Source organism: Vitis riparia, chromosome 17 (genome assembly GCF_004353265.1).
Source record: "Vitis riparia cultivar Riparia Gloire de Montpellier isolate 1030 chromosome 17, EGFV_Vit.rip_1.0, whole genome shotgun sequence".
NCBI classification, from domain to species: Eukaryota; Viridiplantae; Streptophyta; class Magnoliopsida; order Vitales; family Vitaceae; genus Vitis; species Vitis riparia.
Genome location: NC_048447.1, coordinates 11,068,035 through 11,093,027, shown reverse-complemented (window position 1 = coordinate 11,093,027; position 24,993 = coordinate 11,068,035). Strand labels below are relative to the sequence as shown.

General features: G+C 33.8%; 2 protein-coding genes and 1 pseudogene across 2 annotated transcripts; all 3 read right to left on the bottom strand.

The window, feature by feature from the left end:
• Window positions 1-276: 276 nt before the first annotated feature.
• LOC117904512 lies at window positions 277-6,375 on the bottom strand (annotated as a pseudogene).
• Window positions 6,376-9,524: 3,149 nt separating this feature from the next.
• On the bottom strand, window positions 9,525-10,023 carry LOC117905168. Its single transcript, XM_034818093.1, has one exon. The coding sequence runs from the start codon at window positions 9,900-9,902 to the stop codon at window positions 9,678-9,680; it is 225 nt and encodes a 74-aa protein (XP_034673984.1). The 5' UTR covers window positions 9,903-10,023; the 3' UTR covers window positions 9,525-9,677.
• A 314-nt stretch (window positions 10,024-10,337) lies between these two features.
• On the bottom strand, window positions 10,338-24,785 carry LOC117905167 (alpha-N-acetylglucosaminidase-like). Its single transcript, XM_034818092.1, has 19 exons — window positions 24,378-24,785; window positions 23,953-24,029; window positions 22,828-23,039; window positions 22,561-22,682; window positions 22,383-22,468; window positions 21,561-21,655; window positions 20,894-20,975; window positions 20,123-20,229; window positions 19,960-19,990; window positions 17,628-17,745; window positions 17,326-17,373; window positions 15,429-15,538; window positions 14,331-14,433; window positions 13,387-13,485; window positions 12,520-12,630; window positions 12,055-12,299; window positions 11,670-11,907; window positions 11,515-11,593; window positions 10,338-10,812 (listed from the first exon to the last, which is right to left on the bottom strand). The coding sequence occupies exons 1-19, from the start codon at window positions 24,597-24,599 to the stop codon at window positions 10,556-10,558; spliced, it is 2,442 nt and encodes an 813-aa protein (XP_034673983.1). The 5' UTR covers window positions 24,600-24,785; the 3' UTR covers window positions 10,338-10,555.
• Window positions 24,786-24,993: the final 208 nt, after the last annotated feature.

Genomic DNA, 24,993 nt, shown 5'->3' with positions numbered 1-24,993 from the left:
TTATTCCATAAGGGCTTATTCGATCCAATCGTACCACGTAATACTTTAAAGGGTGTTCTGAGTGAGTTATTTCAGCTTCACGCTTTCTTTCCTTTGAATCCAAAAAAAATCAAGTAGAGCCTTAAGTTCAATTATTTTATTTGTGTCAAACAAGTAGTTATTTTATCGGAATTAAAGTAAAAATCATAAAAATGGAGTTTTCTTTAGTGACATAAGATCGAATTGTAGAAAGAATCAAAGGTTGCGAATAGTTCTTTTTTTTTTTTTCTCGAGATCTTTTTTTTTTTTTTACCCATATTCCTGATTAGTAATCAGGAAGCCTCTATCGACAAGATAAAAGAACGAAATCTTCCTTCCCCGAAATTAGATTAGGCAAGGCAAATAAAAAAATTGCATGTTCCCTTCTTATGTATATAAGACTTAACTTAACTATAGAAAATATAAGGAAATATAGATTATAGATATAGAGTCTTGCCCCTACTCAACAACAAACTAGCTCTGGTATTTTATCGTTGTTGCAGTCATCCTAACATCATCTTCACTAGATGATGGCCCTCTCATAGTACTGCTTTCTTTCCCAAGATAAACACATCAGAGGTTTTCTGTTTCAGGGTCTGAAGAAATTTTCACAGCTTTGAAGGAGACTGGTACCAGCCCCATGGTTCACTGGAGATGTACTGAGTGACCTGCTTCACATTTAAGTAGTTATCTAGTCCCCTGCGTTGAAAGGATAGAAGAAAGGAAGATTATCATTAGCATAATCAGAAAACAGTGCTAAATGCACCGAGTCATATGATAGTATTAACATCTTTGGATCCATGTTAGAGTTCATATATTCAACTCAGATTTTTTTGTGCCCATGTGTCTATAACAAAATTCAAAACGTCTTATCTATTAGGTTGAAAATGCTAAACCAAAAATGCATCCTTTTATAAGATACGAAGACTTATTACAGAGGAAGAAATTTTGTATATGAGGATGAGAGGAAAATGGATGCTTTTTCAATATGGTAACTGATAGCCTTGCTCAAGAAAATATTTTGAACCTGTCTACTTTACAATTCTGATCCAGGGAAATCAGGACATTCCGTGGCCCTAGTTCACGCCCAAAACCACTACGCTTATTGCCTCCCCATGGAGCTTGGCAGAAGCATGGCTGTGAGCAGTTGACCCATACAATCCCTGCATTAAGGGCCTGCAGAGAAGCAAAAAGAAAGATATATAATTGACATTTCCAGAACTAGATGGTCTCCATGCAGTCTTCATGATTATTCAGAGATGGGTGATTGCTCATGATATAAATACAATAAAATCTCACCTTTGACACACGATCACACCTCTCCAGATCATCTGAAATTACGGCACCTGCTAAGGCATAACTGTGAAACATCACCAAATTGTAACTTGATAAACCAGACAAAGAAGGCAAGAAATACAACCCAAACAGGTTCTCAGAAAAAACTTCATTTTCAAACAAACAAATCAACTCACGAGCTGTCATTTGCTAGTTCAATGGCATCATCTTCAGTACTAAATGTTTTAACACATAGGACAGGTCCAAAAACTTCCTCTCTCCAAATTTGCATGGAGGTAGTTGCATCACTTATAATGGTTGGTTCAATGAAGAAACCCCTCTTCAAATGCTGCCATTATTTGCAAAATAATAAAATCTTAACTAGAATTCAGAAAGAAGCAACAGTGATGTTGACAATCAAAACATTCTACCTGGGGACAACCCCCACCGCACAATATTGTTCCACCTTCACTTGTAGCTGTTCAAATAAACTCTGATACCTTCTCATACTGCAGCAAATGAAATACATAGTAAATATTTTCACGTCTTAACTCCATAAAAAAAAAAGAAAAAAAGAAAATTTAATGAGGAATATTGTTAATGCACATAGGGATCATGTGAGACGTTCGTGATCATCAAACAAGAAATTGTGGAACTTAGGCAGTCAGCACAGTAAGTTTTACAGGTGGAAATATCAAGAGTCATATAATAGACAGTTTTTTCATTAAATTGATTTAAAAAATAGATAAAAAAAAAAAAAATCATCAAGCTCATCAAAATCATCCCACTTCCAGATACTTATAGCAAGACGAAGGATCTTTTAGTAGCAGTCTTTCTATACCATATAATCCATTACAGGAAAGTACAAACAGATATGTCGTCCTGATATAGTCCCAACCAAAGATATTCAAGTCATGCTTGAAATATTGAAAGAATCATTAAGGCTGGGTAATTCTTGACTTTCGAATTTGTAACCACAATGCTTATTACCTCTACATAAGCACGATCAGATACAACACATCACTGATGGTCTAGTTATACAATGAAATAAATATAAAATTTATAGTGTTCTATTAATGGGCGAAATTAATAGAAAGAAAAGCATCAGGGGAAAATAATACAGAATGAAGTATGACCCCTCCCAGTTATAAAAAATTTCTACGAATATTGGAGCAACAAGAAACAAAATAAAAGGAAGAGGAACTACAAGGATTGAATATAGCAACTTACCTGCCCTCTGCTGACAACAGGACCAAGTTTACAACCTTCTTCCAAGGGATCTGAAATCTTGATATTTTTGGTCCATTTCACAAGCTTGTCTAAAAATTCTGCTGCAATGCTTTCCTGGAGATAATTGTAGGAGAATATACCTCTTGATAAGCAAGGGAAAAGAAATCAACAAAAACTAGATAAACTAAATGCAAAGACAAATGAAAGATGAAACAACTTTTATGCTCTTAGTTTGCTTTGTAGCATGTAAGACTTTATTCATTAGAAAGGATGCTGGATAAAGTTTCACAATCTTGTTTTCTATGTGTACCTTTAAAAAATTTAATCCATTATTTATTTCAGAAAGAAGGATATAGATGTCATTCTTCATAAAAATTCTAATGGGTTAAAGGCTTCAAGCACATGCATGGATTCATATGTGAGAGAGAGATAGAGAGAGGGAAAGAGAGATTGGTGGAGCCATAATTTTGCAGTGTATATCATCCTTATATTATGGGCTTACTTGATTGCAAGAAAGGAACTGCATCAAAGGAAGAATTGGCAAGTGATAAGCTAATATTCTCTGTTTGTTTCATGCAGCAAGAAATTGAAAGACACAACAAAAGAGGAGCCACTTCCCAGGGCATGTCTTGCAGAGATCAATGTTTTAACCCATTATTTATTTATTCATTTATTTTTTAACATTCTAATACACTACCGATGGACAAAGACTATAGTTAAAACAATTAATAATAACAGACAGATTATAGTTTGCATGCCATATCCTGATGCATGCCTAAATGTCAGCCCAAAAAAGCAGCAAATAAGTTGATAACATGTTTAAAGTTTGTAGATTTAAATAGTCATGGAAATGTTTGGATAGAACATGATTTTTGATATAATACTTACTTGCACAAGAAGACGAGAAGTTGCACTACATATTTGGCCATTTGTCCAAAAGCAATCAAAAGCAGTCCATTCAGCAGCTTTTGCATGATAGATAAGAGGGGATAAATATATAATGATACCAACATCCCAAAAAACATATGTTTATTCTTCTATTGTTCAAGGCTTGAAATGCCAGAAAACTCTCATCATATGATTTATTTAAAATGAAAATGAAAGAAGTTATGAACTTAAAATTGTACTTCAGAAGGCACTAACCCTTGTCAAGGTCAACATCCTCAAACACAAGAATGGGACTCTTTCCACCAAGCTCCAATGAAACAGGCTGCCAATAAAGCACAACATATCAGAACGGTAAAGAAAAAAACGCCAGGGAAAAAGAAAAAAAGGAAAGAGAGAAAACCACAGGCATTGCCAATAAGTACAACAATTAAATTATAATTTAAACATACCTTCACCAGTTAAGCTGCAGCTGTCATGATCTTGCTCCCAGTAACAGGGCTTCCAGTAAATGAAATCTGTTGAAAATTAATATGTTTGCTGTTACAACATGGCACATTTACCATAATTATATTGCAATTGCCAAATTTCCAGGATATAGAGAAACATATAGATTCATGCAGTTATTAATGAATCTGAGTCAATTGCACCTTGTCAACATGGAGATGAGATGCCAATGGTGCACCAGCTTCAGTGCCCAATCCAGTTATGGCAGACCCACCTCTATACACACATCAGCTAGCTCTAAACAAGTCCTGAAACAGACGTATGTCAATAGGAGTACAACAAGAGAATCCAACACAACAGAAAAATGTCAATATAAACCAACAAGGACATACACAGAAGCCAACTCGGATGGCTTTAGTATTGCTGCACAACCAGCAGCCAGGGCAGGAGCTACTTTCCATGTAGCTAATAGCAGTGGGTAATTCCTGAAACAAAGAAGAAAGAAAAGACCATTTGTTAGTTTATTAGACATGAAGACCCTTGACAGCAGTAATCCATGAGTATCACAAACACAAATCATTCTTGTCAACAATCAAACAACCATTTTTCACCGTGCCACTGGTTCCAGTTTCCTAACATTCAAGGTTGGTTGACTAAACTTTTATTCCACCATCCAAATAAAATCAATAACAAAGTACAGATTTTGGTTGATTAATCTTTTTGGGACTGCATACCACCGTCCAAGTGTATCATTAGTCATCATAAATTCACAATATCAAGAAGCAAGTTAGACTGTTACCTAATTTAAATGTGCGACATCTATGATGAGTTGCAATAAGTACAAAGCATTTGTAGGAATGCTCAGATCAAAGATCAATACCCAGAAGATGTCAAACTACCCAAAACAATTCATTTTTTCAATTTTCTTATTGATGAAAAAATATAATGTTCTGCACAATACCAAGTAAATGAAAAACAAACCATGTGCATGAAGATCGTGTGAAGTTCAAAACAAGTATCAAAGTTAAGAACTTTTAAGTGGAAATCAAATTGATTGATTACACATGTAAATTATATTCTTTTCACTTATACAAGAAAGCAATTAAGGAAAGAGTAAAGATGTGCTTGGCTTAACAAACGACCTGCATTGACTAACAAAGTAATACAACAAAAAAAGATGAAAAAGCAAAGAAAGATAACATAGATGATCAACAAAGAAATCAATAAGAAAAATACCATGGCGTAATCAATCCAACAACACCAACGGGCTCCTTAAAAACATGACACTTAAATGTCTCCATAGGAAGTGGCAATGGAGCCTTTTTCTGTGCATCTAAAGCTTCTGCATGATCTGCAAAGTATTCAAAACAAGAAGCAACATCATCCTGCACAACATTACCAAGGATGTAAGACAATATACAGGATAGATAACCTGAAAAAACACTATAGTTCCTCAAACATACAATATCCCATGTTGTTTCATCCAGAGGTTTTCCACTATCAATTGCCTCGAGTTTGGCCAATTCAGACTCTCTCTCTTATCTGCATGCAAATGAAAAGGTAAGAACGCATAATCAGCCTTGAGATTGTACTTTACTTTCAAATTCTCTCCAGCATCCTGCCCACCGTCAATGGGACTACCCCAAGAAAATCTCGCACCTAAATGAAAACCAAGTAGTTTGTATTCAAATTGATCAGCAGCGCGCAAATTTGGATACCTTGGCAGCAATGGCACGCAAATACTTAGCACGAACAGCACCAGGCGCGTTAACCCGATCTGCCCCCTTATTCCTGGCAAAGGCTCTTCGGGCAGCATCCACAGCAAGCTCCACATCTTCACCGGTGGCCGCCGGAATATCCCCTGACACAGTTCCACAAAGCCCAACATTCAATTTCACTAACCCCTCCTTTAAATGCTGAAGAAAAAAAAAAAGACAAACAAAAAGAAAGAAACTTTTGGATGTTGCACAGAAACCCCACTCAGCTACAAAAGAACTAGTCCTACTGTGCCCAGTAAACCATATGTTCTCACTAAAGCTCTAGAAAACGAAAAAAAAACCCAACATCCAAATTTTCAGTCCCCTTGCTCTCCCCACATCCTCCCAGCAACCAAACAAAGAAATCATGGAAGACCCACCCACCAAAAACTTCGTCCATCGATCACAGAGATAATAATCACAGAAATGAACGATCAATCACACGAAAACAAAGTTAAATAAGTCGTGAGGACTGAATCCATTCAAAGCATACACCAAAAAATAGAGAGAGAAACAACCGATTATATGATCAATGGCGGGATTGACGACGGGGATGCGCCCCTTCTTGATGGGTTCGACCCATTCGCCGTCGATAAAGAGTTGCCGACATGGTATTTTAGTTTCCATTTCCACCCACTTATCTGATATATGCGCCTTTGTCGACAGTCCCCTTTCGACTTCAGAAGTTCAGATAGTCACCCTTTCCCTTTTCTTCTTCCTTCTTTCTTCTCCTTCCTGTGTCCTAGAAATATCGACCGTTCGGTTCCAGAAAACACAGAAACTACACTCCAAATTTGAAAAAAAAAAAAAAATTTGTAAACCTTTTTGTTATTTCATTTTTTCAACATCCTTGTTTTGGAATATTTTTTCGCAAAAATCAACTTTCCATGTATTATTTGAAAACAAATTAGGACATAGAACTTTAAACTTTCACCTTTATGTACAAAGTGTGTTATTTTTGAAACATACTCCTCTTTCACGCACCTATATTGTTTTTCCAAAAATTGCCTTTTCATTCACTTTATAAGGTGCTCCATTTTTATTTTTTTTTTTCATTTTTTTTTTGGCCTTTCATTAAAATTAAGTATTATATTTCAAAATTTTAATAATAAATTATTATATTTCAATATTTATACAAATCTTAGAGTCTCATTTGATTGTGTTTTTTAAAAATGTTTTTACTTGAATTTTTTTTTTTTAAAAAGTATTTGATAATATTTTAAAAATTACTTTTATATATATATATATATATATATATATATATATATATATATATATATATATATATATATATATATATATATATAGATATAGATATATATGTGTGTGGATGTATGTATACATTTTTTTGGATATTACAAAAATCTTCATTATTCGTAAAAATTATTTTTATTCACTCTGAGTATTGTTTTATTTTCATATTAAAAAAGAGAATTATCATTTTATAAAATATAATTATTGATATTTAACAACAAAAAAATTTGGTCTATGACTTTATTAATGATATTATAATTTTAACAAAATAATATGTGATTTATGCTTTTTCTATTTAATATTCATAATTAAAAAAAATTAGCACAACTATATTATTTTAAAAAAATTATTATCCATTCATTTTATATTTATTCCTTGTAGTTTGTGTAATATTATTATTTATTTGAAAGTAAATTCAATGTATTAAAATATTATAATATAATATTAAGAATTTTTAAAATTATTATTAATTTTTTTATGAAAAATATAATATTAATATTTATTTAAATTGACTATAAGATATTTATAAAATAAAAAAAATGAAAGTACTTGCATATTGCATTCAGAAGTTGGATTTGTATAGTGCCTGAAAAGAGTAATTTAATTTTGAAATCATACTTATGGGAAAAACAATTTGAAAAAAAAAAAATACTATACAAGTGCATATTATAAGAAGGAAATTTTCTTTTAAATCTATTCTATATATAGAAAATTTTGCTTTATATAGAATTTCACACATATCATATGATATTTTTCACAACTAGTATTCAATTTATTTTTTAGTTATTTTCTTAACAAACCAATTTATAACTTAAAGTGACTTAATAACTTAATTTAAGTCATTAAGTAAATTAAGTATATTTGGTAAAATAATTTAATTATGTGATTTAAAGTAAAAAATTATTTTAATTAATAAGTAAAAATAATTAATTTATTCTTAAGTTCATATTTTTATTTTACTTTTAAGATCTCTTTTATTATTCCATGACATTGTAACTTGACCTTGTTTACTTTAGTTATAATTGATGAAGATAAATACGTTAATCTAATGATTTACAATAAATTTTAAACTAATTTTATTAAATATTAAGGTAAAAATTAAGTAATGAATTTTAAATCAATAATTTAAATATAATTTAACTTAAAAATCAATTTAAGTCATTAAGTAATAAATATTAAGTTACCAAACACTCCCTTATTATCTTACTTTTTTCCCATTTATGCTAAATATTGTAATGGTAATATTAAATTTATCTTTTAATTATTCACTCATGTTTATCAATAAATTATATTTTTTAATTTCATATTTATAATAAATTCTGAAATTTTAGATTCCTTATCTATATTAATTACTAAAAAGTTAGACTTAGGAAAAATGAGACTCAAGTACACATATGGAAAATGGAAGATAATGGGAACACCATTAATTATTTTTGTCATTATTTGTTAATTTTAGTTTAATGTTAAATATATCAAATATTTATTTTCCCTATTTTTATATACCATATGAAAATCTTCCTTTCTTATTCCTCCTCTCCCATTTTTTTTCTTTCTAAAGATCATTTTATTCTTCTTTTCTTTTTTTAAAATTACTATATATATGGACTTTTAATTTTGATTTTTTTTTGGTTTTTTCCATAATTATGATGAATTCAATAAATAAATTTTACCATATTTTTATTTGTTCACCTATTTATTTATAAATTAATTTTCTTACTATAGACTTATTAAACTTTAGCTTCTTTAGCAAACACGCAAAGCATATGTTTTCTTCCCTAAAATAACCTTATACATATTTACTATATTTTTGTACATTCTTTCCCTAAAATTCCATTTCACAAATTAAAAAACTTCGTAACATACTCGTTAAGAGCTAGTTTTACGGTGTGATTTAAAAACAGTTTTCTATTTTTAAAAATGGAAACTATTAAAAAAAATAGAAACTATTTTTTTAAAAAAAAAATACAAACCCATTTAATCATATTTTTTAAATTTTGTTTCTAAATTATTTTTGACAATTTTCAAAAATAAGTTGCAAAAAACATGACAAACCTTAAATTTCTAATATGAGCTTTAAAATCTTATATTTCCATATTTATCACAACATTTCTCTTTTGGTATTTCTCTAATATATGTAATTGGTTTTTACTTTTTATAACAAATTTCAAATATTCTCTTTCTATATATTTTTTTCAATATATCAACTTAGGCGGATTGGGGTAGGTTAAAAGGTTCAGTCATGCCGTGGCCAACCCACCCTCTTGCAAGTTCCTAACCCATGCCATACCATACCCAACTCGTTGGGAAATTCCTAACACGTGCCAAATGATAGGCAATTTAGGTTGTGTTTGGCTTCACATTTTCAAAATAAAAAATTAAAAATAATTTATATAAAATTAAAAATCTATAAAAATAATATAGAGGTATCAAAATTTTTATGAGGGAGTTTTAAAATCATTTTAAGAATAGTTGTTATCTTATATAAAAGTTATATATATTTTTTTTAATTTTAAAAATAAATAGAAATTATGTCGATTATTTATTAAGTTATTTTAAAATAACATGATCCTAATATTTGATGAATTCAGAAAAATTTCCGATCAAATTTGTAATAGGAAAGGGAGGAATCTACGTAGGAAGACAATACATGAACACAACTTTGGAAAGAAATGGTAAAAGAGAAGCATAAAATCATATTAAAATCCTGCAAGTTCTGAACATTCTGCACAAACGAATGGATTAAAAAGACCAACGGCAAATCAAGTGATCAAAGATTGAATAAATGAAGAGTCAGTCGTCCGTCCTTCATCACTACTTATGGGTGGTCTGATGGTACTTTTCTTTGATCCACTGAAGGCCAACTGAGGATCCTGCCTTCACCTTCTTCAGCCCATGTGAAGCCGCTACTTTCGTCTTCCCCAGCCCTTCTCCCACCTTCTTCCCATATTTAGAGGCTGCTCCGCCTCCACTCTTGCCCTTCTTGTCTGCTGCTGGATCCGGGTTGTAGTCCCACTGATCGGCCCATGTGTTCTCCATCTCCACACCTTAAGAATTAAGCTTTGCTTCGCCAAACGAACTGAAAAGGCTTTTCAGAAAAGGAGAAAGATGAAGAGAGATTGTAAGGAATTCTATTACGTCTTTCCTTAGGTTAATATGCCATGCCTTTTATAGGGAAGGGTCCTGGTTTAAGGAGTCAAGAATGTCACAATTGTCTGATTCAACACGAGTGGATGGGCATATAACAAGTCAAAGTAATTATTTTGTAAAGGACCCAAATACCCTTACCCATTGGCATTTGATTAGATGGGTATGTGATGGCATTAATGGCAATTAGCTGTCACATATACAGAGGATAGGATCATGAATTCATTCAAGCGCGTCTGCCGTCAGCTTCTGGAATAATCCGGAGGGCTTTTGAGTTTTGACTGTCAAAGCCTTACGCCCATCTATTTATATTAGGCAACATAGGAATTATTAGAAAAAAGGAATTTCTTGGCAGCCACGCGACCACCCCAAACCTTTTCCAAGAACTTTCCTGACCCATCTACAAGTACATTAGCAAATCCGTTAAGAAAAGGGAGAATTGTGGATGGACCCCTTTTAGCAGAATGGCACGTTTGGAAAAGCATTTCAAAGTAAGTCAAACATGTAGAAGTTCATTCGATTTGTTATTTTACAAAGCCATTCACTCAGAGATCGTAAATCTCAGGATCGTGCAAATATTTGTTGTAGAGCCGTCGGGATGTGTCAATAGCATTTCCTGAGCTTCTCACCGGGTACGCATTCCTGCTGTTTTGCCAATCATTTGTGAGCTTGATCCATTCCCTCCTCCAATCTTTCAGAGCAAATTCATTGCCAGTCTCCAGACTTTCGAATAAATATTTGAAATATATGGCTGCTCGGGGACCATAGTAATCTCGTAACAGTCCACTCCAGTACTTGTTTCCTAGAACAAATGCAAGAAATTATGACACCATGAGTGAACAGTAATACCAGTATGCTACATGGAAGAATGGTGGGATGTAAAAATGCAGGGCAAAGGGTGCTAGCATGGTTGCAACTTAGACAGATAGGATTCCATGCTTAATTTAAGCTCAACCCAAATTAGAAAACAATTAACCAAAGTCTAATCCAACTTGATTGGATTGAAATTGGGTTAATTGGACTGTATGATTTAAAATTTATTTATAATATCTTTTAATAACTTTTTTAAATATATTTACATCAAAATCTAAATAATAAATGTCATAAAATTTCATAATAATAATAAAAAAATAAATTTATATATCTTTCAAGTAAAAAGTATAATATAATTATAATTTTATATATTTTTAAAGAACTAAAAAAAAATTATTATATAGGATAATATATATTATAAATTTTTCATAATTGGGCTCAGATTGTCCCAACTTTCATCCAAGCTCAACTCAAATTAAGTTCGGATCAGAAAAACTTCAACACTGCCGAATTACGCCTCTAGGTGGTAGGCATGGATGAGAGGGTACAGGATGCAGTTAAGATACTCCCCCAACTTCAATTAGATATTGGGTAATTATACTGCACCTAATGGACTAGCCCGAGCTCTAAAGAACTGTATCTCAAGGAAAATTGACAACAATTGGTACTATGGCTTAATGCATCATCCTACCATAATCCCGAAGAAGACTTGCTTCATCCTCTGTGTTGTCGAACCACATAGTTATTTGAGTTCTCGCGTTCCATTCAAACTGCATGTTGGACGACATCTGTAAATGGCCATGTCAATTCAAATTTAATTACAGTGTGCGCTTGACGATTTCTCACCTGTATTTCTTGTTGTTCATCTTGGGCTAGTTGCTTGGCACTTTCTAACCAAGGTCCTAGAAGAAACCCGTCATGGCAAGCTAAGAGAGTGTCCATATCTTCCACAAGTTCTAGAAACTTCTGGCTGTGGCAAGCAGCTCCGCGGACATCATTTAGCTGATAGGCTTCTATTACCTCTAAGAACAGTTGGTTTGCATATTTTGCCAAAGCTTGCCTTGTCAAGTCGACAAGGTCGTACCTGAGTACACAATGAAAATGGCATAGACAAAAGAAAAAGGAAAGAGAGATACTAAAAAAGGCATATATAAGAGTGTAAAATGACAAAACAACAAAGAAAATGAGCTGCTGATACATGTTAACTGTTCTAAAATCTACAGATGCTAACCTGTAAGTGTTACTTCCTGATAATTGATCTCCACTTGCAATAAAAAGTCCCAACGCATCTTTCACTTCAGAAGTTGAATACCATAGATGAGGTTGCTCGAAGGAATTAGTTATTTCCTTTAGGGCTGCTCTTCTTGACACTGATTTTCCATAGCGGTGGTAACCTCCGGGCATGGATAATTTTGGTGTAGGAATAAAGGATGGATCAATATCTGGAAATGCAACAATCACATCTCTGTTTTTGTCCTGTGACCATGATATCACAAAGGTCCAAGATTTCAATCAAAATGCCCATGCTTATATTAATGGATAACCAGTTCCTGGTTATGGAGCTTGATGAGGGGAATGCAAACAAAATACGAGACATAATATGTATAGCTCTACTAATCCACCTTCCCATGCTATAAGTGGACTGGATACAACTTAGTATATAAAGTAGGACTTGTTATCAAGTAGGGACACTTACATAGGAACCATCTGTGCAGTTATAAATTGTATGATATAATATGTTCCAGGCATCTTGTATTTCTGGAACGGATTTCCCATAACGTCTGGTTGAATACAGAGCAATCCACACCTGAAAGAAGAGCAAGTAAAATGATGTTTTGAACTGAAAAAGCATGAGGACAATAAAAAGAAAAGACATAAGTATATGTGCAGAATTTGGCTAATATGTAGATCCAGAAAACGAGTTTTATGAAGGCTGATAGATTTTTATTTATATTTATATTTATATTCATTTATTTATTTATTTATTTATTTATTATTATTATTATTATTATTTTTTATTTTTTTTGTTTACCTATCAAAATAATAATAATATAGAAATTGCCAGAGAATTTGAAGTAGAGAGTTGAACACACTGATAAAGTATGGGTATCTAGAGATAGTTCTTATAAATACATGGCAGAACAAAAACTTTGGTTTTTATGGATGTGTAAATATGCATGTTTCTTTAAATGTGTATTCAACCTGTTTGCAGAGTTTGTATGGCTGTGAATATACATGTCTCTGTGTGCATTCAACCTATTTGCATGCAATATTTAGATACTAGCATGGTTGGCCCTGATTAATGCTGTCTTGCTTATGCATGCACTTGGGGGAATACCAGCAGATATGCCAGTAAACCGACACTGGAAACAAGGATCAATCGCAATTCCTAAGGCATGTTTTCTTTCTTTTATGATAGACAGCACCAGGTGTTGCCACAGGCAGTTCAGGCTTAAAACAGAGATGGCAAAGGGAAGTGTATGCTACACCACTTAAAAGCCACAGTAACTTGCATTTTAAATTTCCAAAATCTTAAAGCATTAAGAAAGAAATTTAACAGTACCTTCACATCAACTTTGTTACGTTGAAATGCCATTTCAGACATGAGATCGTAAACAACAGGATTCTGTTCAATACCCTCCATCGACATCCCAACACCAACCTTCAGAAAAGTAACTAGATAGATTAAGATACACAAAAAGTAACTAGATAGACTAGGATACACAAACAAGCTAGATAATAAAAATATCAGTGAAAAATTATGCAGAAGTTGCGCTTTGTGTGTGTGTGTGTGTGAGCGAGAGAGAGAGATAGAGAGATTAAGCAATGATTGTGCTGGTCCCCAAGTGCTCTAACCAAGGAAAGGGGCAACAAAGGGGCCAGTACAAGGACACTGATTATACACTAGATTTTCTAAATAGAGTTTATGTTCATGTGTGAACATATATGAGAATGTTCACTTCTCTCTGTTCACTTATTGTGTGGGAGAAGGGAGAAAAATGAAAGAAAAAAATGTCAGTTCTGAATACAAGTACAATGCAAAAAGATACATAAACATATGTAACCGTATTTTGGAAATTGGAAACAGCAAAATCAGTTGCAAGTAACCTATGCTATTGAAATGGAATCTTTTTGAAAACTCGTCATACTTGTCATGGAAGTGCGTTAATACATAATCATTTCAATTTCAAGTTCCTTAGTAATACTCATACTTGTCTATCTATGAATTTATGTTTTTCCCAACCATGATTGGGAGGAACTAACTTAATTTCTGTCATTTCTGTCTAATATATTTACAAATGAAAACCACTGCACTTTCAGCATATTTTGCCAGTAGTAGTATCTAGATGGTGAGAACCACATACTAAGTGTTGCAGTCACTCTCAATTGTCACAATCATGCTGTTTAACAATGACATCACATTGACATGGTGTTTACAAAATCTTATGGCATACTAACAAATGAATATAATATTTTGAAAAAACAAGAGTTGAACCATAAACTTGCCATTGTCGAGTTTTCACTAGTACGAGCATCAACTGGACCAGACGCTACTGCATCTAAAATCCCATACATCTCAATATTCCCAGCAAAATTGTGCAGCATGCACCTGTAAAGCAGAACAATAAATCACATAAATGAGAGGAAAAAAAATGGAAAAAAGAAAAAAAAAAAAAGGCAGAACTTTCATGTGGCTTATGAACTTACATTTATTAGATTCAGTAATTGATCAAAATATGTACATGCATATAGAATAAATAACAAGTTTGAAAAGTGGATTTCTCCATGAACCTTGCATTTAGGTACATGACAACAACTCAGAATCTGGAGAAGGAGGTTGAACTTCTATACGTGTGCTTAGATGGAAAATATGCAGTTGTTTTGATGGTTTCGCCTACCTGCTTGAGTTAAAAGGATATGGTTTGAATGTTGGGCCATTGGATTTGTTCTAACTCAAGTAATTGCATTACACAGAAAGAACAGAATTTCTCATTTGTGAATTTCTAATGACTACTGTCTTCCTGATTTCTTTGTACCATTTTGTCATCAACCTTGAAGCATCAATATCACACTCAAGCCGAAACCTTTCTAGCTCCAGTTCTTTACGAAGTTTCTTATTATTCATTTGAGATTATGTTCAAATTAAGATCCTAATTTTTTTAAATGCCTTTCTGTCATTATTTTCATATTATGAAATATAACCTCGATATATAAAGCAGAATGGATTCAGATGGGCCCTTTTAGGCTGAAAAGAGGAAAACAAAGGGACCTAACCAGCTCAAATCAAAATGCCAGCTCTGATTGTGAATGCGTGAAAACTTGTTAGATAATGAAGAAAAACCAATCTCTGTATTATGTTTTGGAATGAAAGGGCACAATACACCTAATGACAGTTTGGAAGTAAATAGAGGTGAACCAATTTGCAAGTAAAAAAGCCATTGAATGCATTTTGTAGTAATCAAAGATGGATTGTTTTGTAAATAGAAAAAACTCTCGTCAAATGGTAGTGACCATGGATGCAATTCACAAGTATCTGACATGCTAGTTCTTGATCAGCTAAATGACATCATATTATTGGCAATTAGAAAGAGAACTGTAACTTTCCAAATGTAAGGAACACCATAGAACTGCTCTGAAGTAATCCATATAGGCTTCACTTCAGCAAATAGATCAAGGACAACCAGCCTTCCCATAGGAACAGAATGCAGAAGTGCCTGCAAACAAGCACAGGTTACAGTTAATCCAGGGAACAGCATATGCAACTAAGGATGCGGAACTTAACCACATTAAAGATTCAAGATTAGATCAAAAATTGTAACATATCAGTGGCAGAAAAACTCCTCAAACATGAATTACTATAAAGTGGAGGTTGGCTTGGGTGTGTCTATGCATATATATAGACTAGCTTTTGCATGTATATGTGTACATCCATAAGCAAAGGTTAAAACCATTGTATTAAAGGATAGGAAAGTTGTGAAATGCTGCAGATGATGCAGGAATTGTGATACCAACAAACGATTACAAAAATCATGTAAGGAGCATTTCATATGAGTTACCACAAGTCCCTTCAACATCTAAAAGAAAACCTTTATGTACGGTAGAGCATGCATTAAATGGGTGTTGGTTAAAATGAAAGAAGCATACTTGTAGGCAAAGATTAAAATATTAAAAATTTATGAAATATCAGTGGTTGGATGTTACAGAATTTTGGAAGGAAATTCCAGAAATTTTTTTTAATGGAATTGAAATTGATCAAAAACTCATAGAAATATTGGGTAAAAAATTCAAAAATGATAAAACAAGCAATAATACATATACTAAAGTTGTTTTTTTTTTTTTTTTAAGAAAACAATATATGTATGATAAACATGATGTTGAACAACAATATGCGGTATTTGAAAACACATTTATTATTAAAATGATCTATCGAGTTTGGAAGGATTTAAGTATATAAAAGAAATAATAATGTATGTATGATTATTTTTTGTTTATATGTTCATAATTTCATTTACAAGTTTATGTTTCTCTCGCATTTAATTACTATATAGAATAAACAAAGCAATTCATTAAGAAGATTATCATGAAGGTTTTTATATTTCCAACCAATGGTTTAATGGACATTGAAAATAAGATAATTAAAATTTAATTTTTTTACTGAATTTTTATTTTTAATATTTCGTTTTCTACACAAATATAAAATTTTAGGGGAGACAAACTAAGTTGTATATATTTTTTGTCCACTAATAGTATTAAAGTGGAAGTTAGCTTGAGGTAACACCCCTATTTCTTTTGATTGGAGGGTAGGGTTCAAGTCCCTCTCCCTTAAATTTTAAGCACAGCTCATTTTTCATTGATGTGGTGATAAAATAACCTAAATATCAGTGATTTATCGTGATAAAATGGAGAAAATTTGTGATATATTGGCGATTTTTGGCTGGCGGAAATTTGGGAGCTGTTTCCATATCGAGGCTGACCGAAATCCAAAATTTTGCCAATATTTAGCCAAAGTTTGGTCTCAATTTTGTGCGTGAAAACCTAGTCTTTTATGTATTAATATGAACTCTGAAGATTTGGAGCAAAGCCATGGGGAAATTTCATTGAGTCTCTCTCCAAGAGAACCAAAATGCTTTTCCAAATATGCATACAATTGATCCTGATGAAGAGTTCCTACATTCTTATTTTATTTGTTTTCACTATACTCTTACTTATTTTGCTAAGAAAATTCATGATCGAAAATTTTAAAACCTGACATTTTCAATGATATTCTTCAACAGGTTTCGGACTTCAAATTATAGAGAAGAAAAGGGTCTATAAATTTCATTGGCTCTATTAAATGCTCCAATCTTAAACCCCATTTTTATCTTCATCAAAGTTTACTTCAGTTTGAAGTTCTGAACACAAGCTCAAACAAATTTAACAAATGAGTGAAGATTCAAACATGCTCATATAGGGTGATTAGAAGCAAAATGAGGGGAGAAGAAAATGACAATTGTGGAATGACCTTCATTTGTGGAGGCCTCCAGAATGGATCATACGAAAACAGCCATCCCTACAGTAGAAAACCAGAACAGTTACAATGTTGAAACACAATGAAAGTTAATGCTGACTGAACTCAAGACTGATGGATAAACTATATAAAAAAAAGATGGTCAAGACCATGATGGAACAGTGACTATGCAGATCCAATTCCAAATAACTGAGACTAACATAAAACCATATTGCATGAGCTTCATTTACTTGGTGTACTAAATGAAGACATTTTGTGGTTTTAGGAAAAGAACTTCATAGAAATTTATCCTTCACCTGCATTAGCCAGATAGCATTGCTATCACCACTCTGCACTCCCTTAAATATTGCTGCACCTAATGAAGAGATGTATTCTGGGTCATCAACAGGTGGAGTGTTCTCATCGAAAGTATCACTGAAATAGATTCAGCTAATGGTTATAAAATATGATATCACTCTCTGGAAGAATATTTTCTTATTATATGCAAAGACATAAAAGAAGAAAGAAAAATATCAGAGGAAAAGAGAATTGCCCTTTAATTAATATGTAACTTTGATAGGTGTATTTCTGCTCATTTAAGGTGTGCAGCAAGTAGAGAACAGCTTAATATCTTTTATGACTATATCAGGATCTCTGGTTCTAAACCCGATAGCATTATGCCATTACTTGAAGTTAAGCTAACTGCCAATACAATGTAGTCAGCTGAATCATACCTTTTTCCAAGCCTATCCATTTTACTTGCTATTTAGCTCTTTACAAATGTCTTGTCAGAGTTGCTATGACTATTTCTAAAATTCAGCTGAAATTTGTAATTTAAATCACTATAGATGGTCATAAAGTTACACAAAAAAATGAGGGCTTATTAAATGTTCTAATCATTTATTTTCATTAAGGACTGTGTTAGACTGGAAGTTTTAGAATTTCAACCAAAAAAGACTTGATCCCAACCACTTGGGGTGAACTACATGAATCCAGTTTTCTGTTCAATTCTATAGAGAGCCATATGTGCTACTCAATAGTTGTCAATCATAATTTTTTAGGATAGGAAAATAACAATGATGGATTCACACCAGAAACACAAAACAAAACAACTACAAAGCTAAATAGTCTCCATACTGTCAACAAGTGCAAAAAGGATGAACAAGTGGAGCATAAATCCCCGCCTGAACCATGTAAACAAAGTCTGAAGAAGTACATCCTTCATCCCCAAGCTTGATCACTCCTCAATTTCAAAGGTTCTCCTACTATGCTCTTTGCAGGTGATCCAACAAATACACAAAGGAACTGACCTCCACATTGCCTTGCACACACAACCCATGAAACACTAACCAAGGATAACAGCAGAGTCCATAATCCAGACATCCATTTGCAGTGGATGGGATATGACTGGAAGACTCGTTCATATTCCACCTTCTCCTCATAAGTTGGTCAGTAGTCAGAATTTTCTTCCAAGCTGATTCCTAATAAACCAAACATACTAAGGGCTCTTGAATTTCAAATCATCTTAGCCAGGAATGAGGAGGCTTCAACCTACACTAGGGGCAAGCAATAGGTTTTGATGGAGAAGGAGGCCTTCTTAGCAACATTCCAAACTAATCTATCCTCTAAGTCACTAGGGAAAAAAAAGATTCAGCAGTTGAAGCAGGGAATCCACCTCAATCAACTCACTATCCAAAAAAGTTCCTTCTAAATCAGGGATTCGACCGTTTGTCATCCCAAAATCTGCCACCAAACCCTCCCCATTAGACACAAGATTGAAGAGACCTGGAAATCAATCCTTTAAAGGGTCCTCACCCCTATCTTGAAAATCATTTTCCATTGATTTTGATCCACATTCTCTTTCGAAACTTCTCTTACCCTGTCAACGCCTTTAACTTAAAGTTAATCACTTTCTTAAGAATAATTACTTGAGCTTGAGTATTTGGGTCTACATTCAGTTCAAAAAATAGATTGTATGGCCACATTTTAATTTTCTCTCTTTTTTCTTTGGTCTTTTAAGGGGAAAGAAGAACTTATTTCATGTTAAAAATAGATTAGGTACAGAAACTATAGGGTCAAAGAATTAGCACTTTTGGAGGAGAAAAGGGCAAGATTGAAAACTTATGAGGTCTGAAAATCTCTCCAAATGCTCTCCTTCTCCTTTTTCACTCCATATTTCTTTCTTTAAGAACCACGACCGGGCCACTAGCAAGGGAAGTATTTGGATTTGGCTTTATGGACCAAATTATGATCATGGTTTGAGACAATCTGTTGACCTGATGTCCACCCTCCATGAACTGATACCACAGGGTGGACATTTTTGCATGCAGATGCATCTACTGATTGAACATAGAATGGAAAATGACAACACAATCAAAATAAACCTGAAGATACAAAATGCATTAACTGAACCAAAAAAGAAAGAAGAAAATGACAAAGATAAATATTGGCCTTTACAAGAGATCAAGCCACCATATGGTGAATAGATAACCGACACAGTCAGCAATGCTAAATTAATCACAACTGTATCAAAAGTTAAACAAAATGATAGATGGTACCTGCCTCTTTCAACCAGTGAAGACTTACGGAAATGGAAGTAAAAGAGAACAGTGTTTAACAAATGATTCTAGAACAAGGAGAATATCTTACCAGTTGTATATATGTCCAGTCCTTCCATATTCTGACCAAAAAGGTTATTCCAAATGAAAAATAGAAACAAGAAAATTTTTTAGCATGAGTTATACAAGTATGGTAGCCAAGTACATGCAGAAACAAACTTAAAAGGGGTTCATGATGATCTAGATGAGTTCACCTTTCAATTGTTGCTGGATGAAAGCTTTCCCAATTTCAATGAACAAGGGATCAGTTGCATCAAGAAGATAAGTGCAGCACCATCTGGGATTACCCCCAACAGTAAACCTAGGAGGATGAAGAAAGCAACCATTTTACTCAAAGCGGACTGCAAATAACTACTAATTATTTTAAACTTAAAGGATACCACTCAATGTGGTTATCCAGGTGTAGGAAGGGGGGGTTGTGGGTGCGGAGATGTGGGAGGGAGGTGGTACTGGGAGGGGTATGATGTCCTCTAATCAACATCTTAGACTGATATTAAACATATGATTATCAAGATTCAAGAAAAAATATGTGACAGGTATATTGGGGCCAGCATAAAAATTCTAACATTATCCTGAGCATGTACACTTTTTTCCAAGTAAATTTGTTTTTCACATGTGAAGTTGCCTTTGAATGGCACCTCAATAAATATTTCCTAATTTCTAAACCCTGAAATGAATTCCCAACCTTCTCTCCCCTCCCGTCACACACCCCCGCACCAATTAACACACACCCACACCCTGCTGAAAAAAGACACAGGAAAAAAGAAATGGCAGAAAGAACTTCCAAGTTCAGAACTTGTTGGGAATGACTGAACCTCCAAAACCTACTGACATTAACACCAATTGAAGGAACACTAGGAGATGTTTCTCCAAATTAGTGTCTGACGAAGTAAGAACAATTATTTCATTTTAAAACAAGGTCAAAAACATTCGTTGAAGTTTAAATAACAGAATTCAGTACTCACCAATTTCCCAAGCGTGTTATTTTTGCTGATGGGAATATATATTTCAATGCTGCAGGAACATTTCCAGAGAAGGCTGGAAGGACTGAGAGGCACATAGGAACAGAATTAAGAACTTCAACAAATAGAGAATGCTCTCAAAAAATACATGAATGAAAAATAGAGAAACTATTGTCAATAAATAAATTATATTTTCCAGGCCTTTTTTCATCATGAAGATGCTTTGATTATTGACATAATAAAATCTTGTGAAATAATTATATGGCGTCTTAAAATTTTTAGCGAAGGTGCCCAAAAAAATGTTGTAGCCAATAAAAAATTCAATATTTGCTATGAAATGAATACCTAACAGATACCTTCTGTAATCCCATGGTAGAATACAAATGACATTTTCGATTGTCTCATAGAGTGAAAATAGATTTGAAATCAAGATCAGGAATGTTGCCTTATGTTAACAGCATTATTAATAGCATGTTGCTACATTGTTTAGGTCTTCTACAATTTCAAGAGTTCCATAAGACAAAAAAAATGCTAGTACGACCCTGAAGTAATGCCTAATTGCTTCATCAAGTTAAATAGTTCTCCTAGAGTATAGTTTGTCGAATGAAACCATAAAGAGTATTTTGAGACTGGAAACTAGTCAGAGCAGATTTCAAATGATAATCAGTACCTGGAGTCATTCCAAGCTCATACATTCTAGCAAGAATTTTCTTTTGTAGAAGTAATTGTTGATCTAACCAACTTTGTGGCAGTGGTCCACCCCAGCTGTGATTGAGGTATTACATGTAAAAGTTATAAAAGATAGAGGATAAAGAATACAGAATGACCCAGCAAGCAAAGATTTCATGGGAGAAAATGAATTGGCTAAAAACTCATCATAAAAGAAATCTTCTATTGTCAGGTCAATGCTAATGCCTATGAGAAGAAAGCTCTTGTGAGAAGCATCAGATGGAAATGTTAATGTAGATCTCATCCACAGCTGGAGAAAAAAATGGTGAACAACATAAAACAATTAGTCTAGAGAGGACCTAAAACTGGCTAAGGTTCCATATCATAATAAAAGAGAGCCATCACTGCCACTGTTGAGTAAAAGAATCATTAGCATATGAAGAAATTGAGAAAATAACATATTACTTATAGGTACAGTAACACTCCCATTTGCTAGTATTTTCTGGCATCTATGTAGAACTTATAGCCCACACTTCACATCAATTGAAAATAAAGTCGTAACAAAATCCTTGCACAATGTAGGCTAATTTCTAGGATAAACCAAACTATGCAAATAATGCTATCAAGAGATCCCATTCTAACTTATCAAAATCCTCAGCCAGTGAGATTGAACTTCCAAAACAAAAGTTGAAAAAGATTTCCCGCTAAACATAAGAAAAATTCCTTGAGGAATTAATTTGATCTTGTTAACATAAGACAAAGAGGTCATTCCAATCTGAACTGCTGATGTTTAATCCTACTAAGCATAAGAAAGATTTCTCACCCATGCAAATTTCCCATTCGTGACCATGCTAGAAACGCAGGGCCTCCAAAGAAATCTTTCAAATCCAAATGGCTAATGTTGAAATTCTGCGAAAAGATGAACAATAGATTGTTAAGCAAAGTTTGGCACATTTGAACCCAAAGGGAGAACTCTGAGAAATGAACAAAAACAAAAATACCCGGAAAACTTTCTGCCAAATGGCCTCTTGCCCTGTAAATGCCAGAGGCAAATTGATGCCTTGGAGAGCCATCCAATCAATTTCCTTTTCCCATCTTTTCCAGTCCCACCAAGCAAAAGTATCTTCAGAAAGCACATATAAAGGAGAGAAGACAGTGTCCATCAGAGCATAATTCAAATTTGAGGCCTCAGGCACCAAAATATATAACATAAATTTCTGTTTGACAAAGATTAGGAAATAGCAGGTGATTTGGAGGTAGAAGCTCACAGCTAGATGTAACAGCATTCTGGTAGTAGTTCCAAGGAATAGGTCTCTGAATCAAGATACCAGCCTCTTGAACACGGGGGAAAGAGCCTGAGTCAGGTACTGAAAGTAGTTGTGCACCACCGGTTTTATCCCAAGATATGTGTGAACCACACCAATGCTTCAAGTACCAGTGCAAACCAGCCATAATCTCCACCCCAGTGACCCCAGTAATTCTAATTGGGAATTGAAACAAATAAGTATGCCTCAAGAAGACAACCATTGACTTATTTTATTTGGTAATCAAATGATATATTGTAGATATGCATGTGGAAAGTGCACATATTTTAGTATATTTAACTGAATGATATACTGTAGATATGCATGTGTGAGTGCATATCTTGTAACATATTTAACAAGTATCAAGGCATACAAAATTTGAAAGTGATTAACTGTTCAATGGGCCCCCCATCCCCCAATATTCTCCACACTGCCGATATGACCCAGACACTTCTAAAGGAATCAAATCAAACAAGTCTTACACATCTCCCAGTGAAATGTATGCAAAATTTTAATCACAAATATTTATGAATCAAGAAAAATTGACCATATACTCTATATTGACTCTTGAATGGGAAGTAACTGTAACTGAATTGGATTTCATGCTGTAGTGTATATGGAGCTACAACTCGAGATTATGTTAGAAACATATATTTTTATTCAACATAAACTACTTTCTTAAATCCATCCAAAGGGCTAATAATTTAAATGCAGACAATAGGGTTTATAAATAGTAGAAAATCATCTCTTTAATGCTTCAAAAGTGAAATTCCAATTACCATGACTTTTAGAAACGCCATGTATGTCAAATGCATGGAATTTATATCCTGACAGTAACAAATCAGTGGATACAATACATAGAATGATAGAAGTGGAGAAAATGTTATTTATATTTGATTGAATCTATGGCACTTGGCAGTAGCCTACTGCTTCAAACTCTAATATATATATAGATCTTATTTTTTTCCACACATGAATTCTTCATACTAGATTGGCCAATGAAACAGCAACTAATCAAGCTATATTTCCCTATTTAATGAAAATTCTACAGAGAAATCCAAATTAAATGAGCAAAGAATCCCAACATACAAAATTTCTGGAGCCCCATGTCCACTGGAAGAAGGATGATTGCTAATCATAAAGCAAGAGTCTCCACCACATTGCTCCTGTAAAGCAATAAAAGAGAAGTCAAGATCATTGCAGAAAGTTTCTCGTCGATGTTCCTTTCATTTGCTAGAAATGACACTTAGAATCTTACAAAACCAAAGAAACAGAGTGGCAACCAATTGGAAGATTTCTAGTACCACTTTCTTTTTTTCTTTTTTTTTTCATGATTACTCACAACATTCAAGTTATGGAAACAGAGAAAGCACATGACCAAATGAAGACAAGAATACTACTCAACCGGTAAGAATTCAATGCAATTGTATACAAAATTAATAAAATTATAAATGGCAAAGCTCAATTTACACGTGAGATAGTTGTATATAACCGAAGCTAGCAAGAACAAATACCTTGGAGACTATGCCAAACTCAAAGCTGGAGGAGTGAGAAGGAAGAAGCCTGTGGAGAACGCCGTAGGCGGCAGCAATTTGCACGGACGGTGGAGCTCTCTCGCGGTCTTGGATTTCGAGGAGGCGAGAAATGTAGGTGACTCCGATGGTAGATGATTGGGCGAATGAGAGAAAGGAGAAGAGGAAAAAGGAGAAAGAAACGGCGGCAGAGGGAGAGGCCATGAGTGAAGAGCTGAAGCTGAAACTGAAACTCTAGGAGAGAGATTATTGGCATGGTGATGGTAATGGAATCAGATTCCGGAGGAGAAGTAGAGGCGATGAGTACCGGACAAACTCGAAAGCCGGCCGTGAGAGTAAACTATCGGTTTGTTGGGTTTCTGCATTTGAATCCAATTTTTTAAAAAGGATTGACGACGTCGTTTCGTCACGGCCCTTGGCTACCAGCATATCACTACCAGGACGGTCGTTATTTCTCCGTTTTCTTAAACGTCATAAAACTAGGGGTGACCGACCGAGTCCAATCCGAACCCAATCCACAGTTTGACAGGACAATTATTTTCAATACTCATATTTAACTTGAGTTAATTTTTTCGATTCAAACTAAATTTAGATTGGA

What these genes read in the sequence shown, in the direction of transcription:
- LOC117905168 (XM_034818093.1), bottom strand. Translation starts at nt 9,902, where the DNA reads ATGGAGAACACATGGGCCGATCAGTGGGACTACAACCCGGATCCAGCA.
- LOC117905167 (XM_034818092.1), bottom strand. Translation starts at nt 24,599, where the DNA reads ATGGCCTCTCCCTCTGCCGCCGTTTCTTTCTCCTTTTTCCTCTTCTCC. An exon ending in GGAGGCCTCCACAAATGAAG is followed by an intron (nt 15,539 to 17,325) that starts GTCATTCCACAA and finishes GCTTGTTTGCAG; the next exon opens with GCACTTCTGCATTCTGTTCC. An exon ending in CTAGTGAAAACTCGACAATG is followed by an intron (nt 13,486 to 14,330) that starts GCAAGTTTATGG and finishes ACTTTTCTGAAG; the next exon opens with GTTGGTGTTGGGATGTCGAT.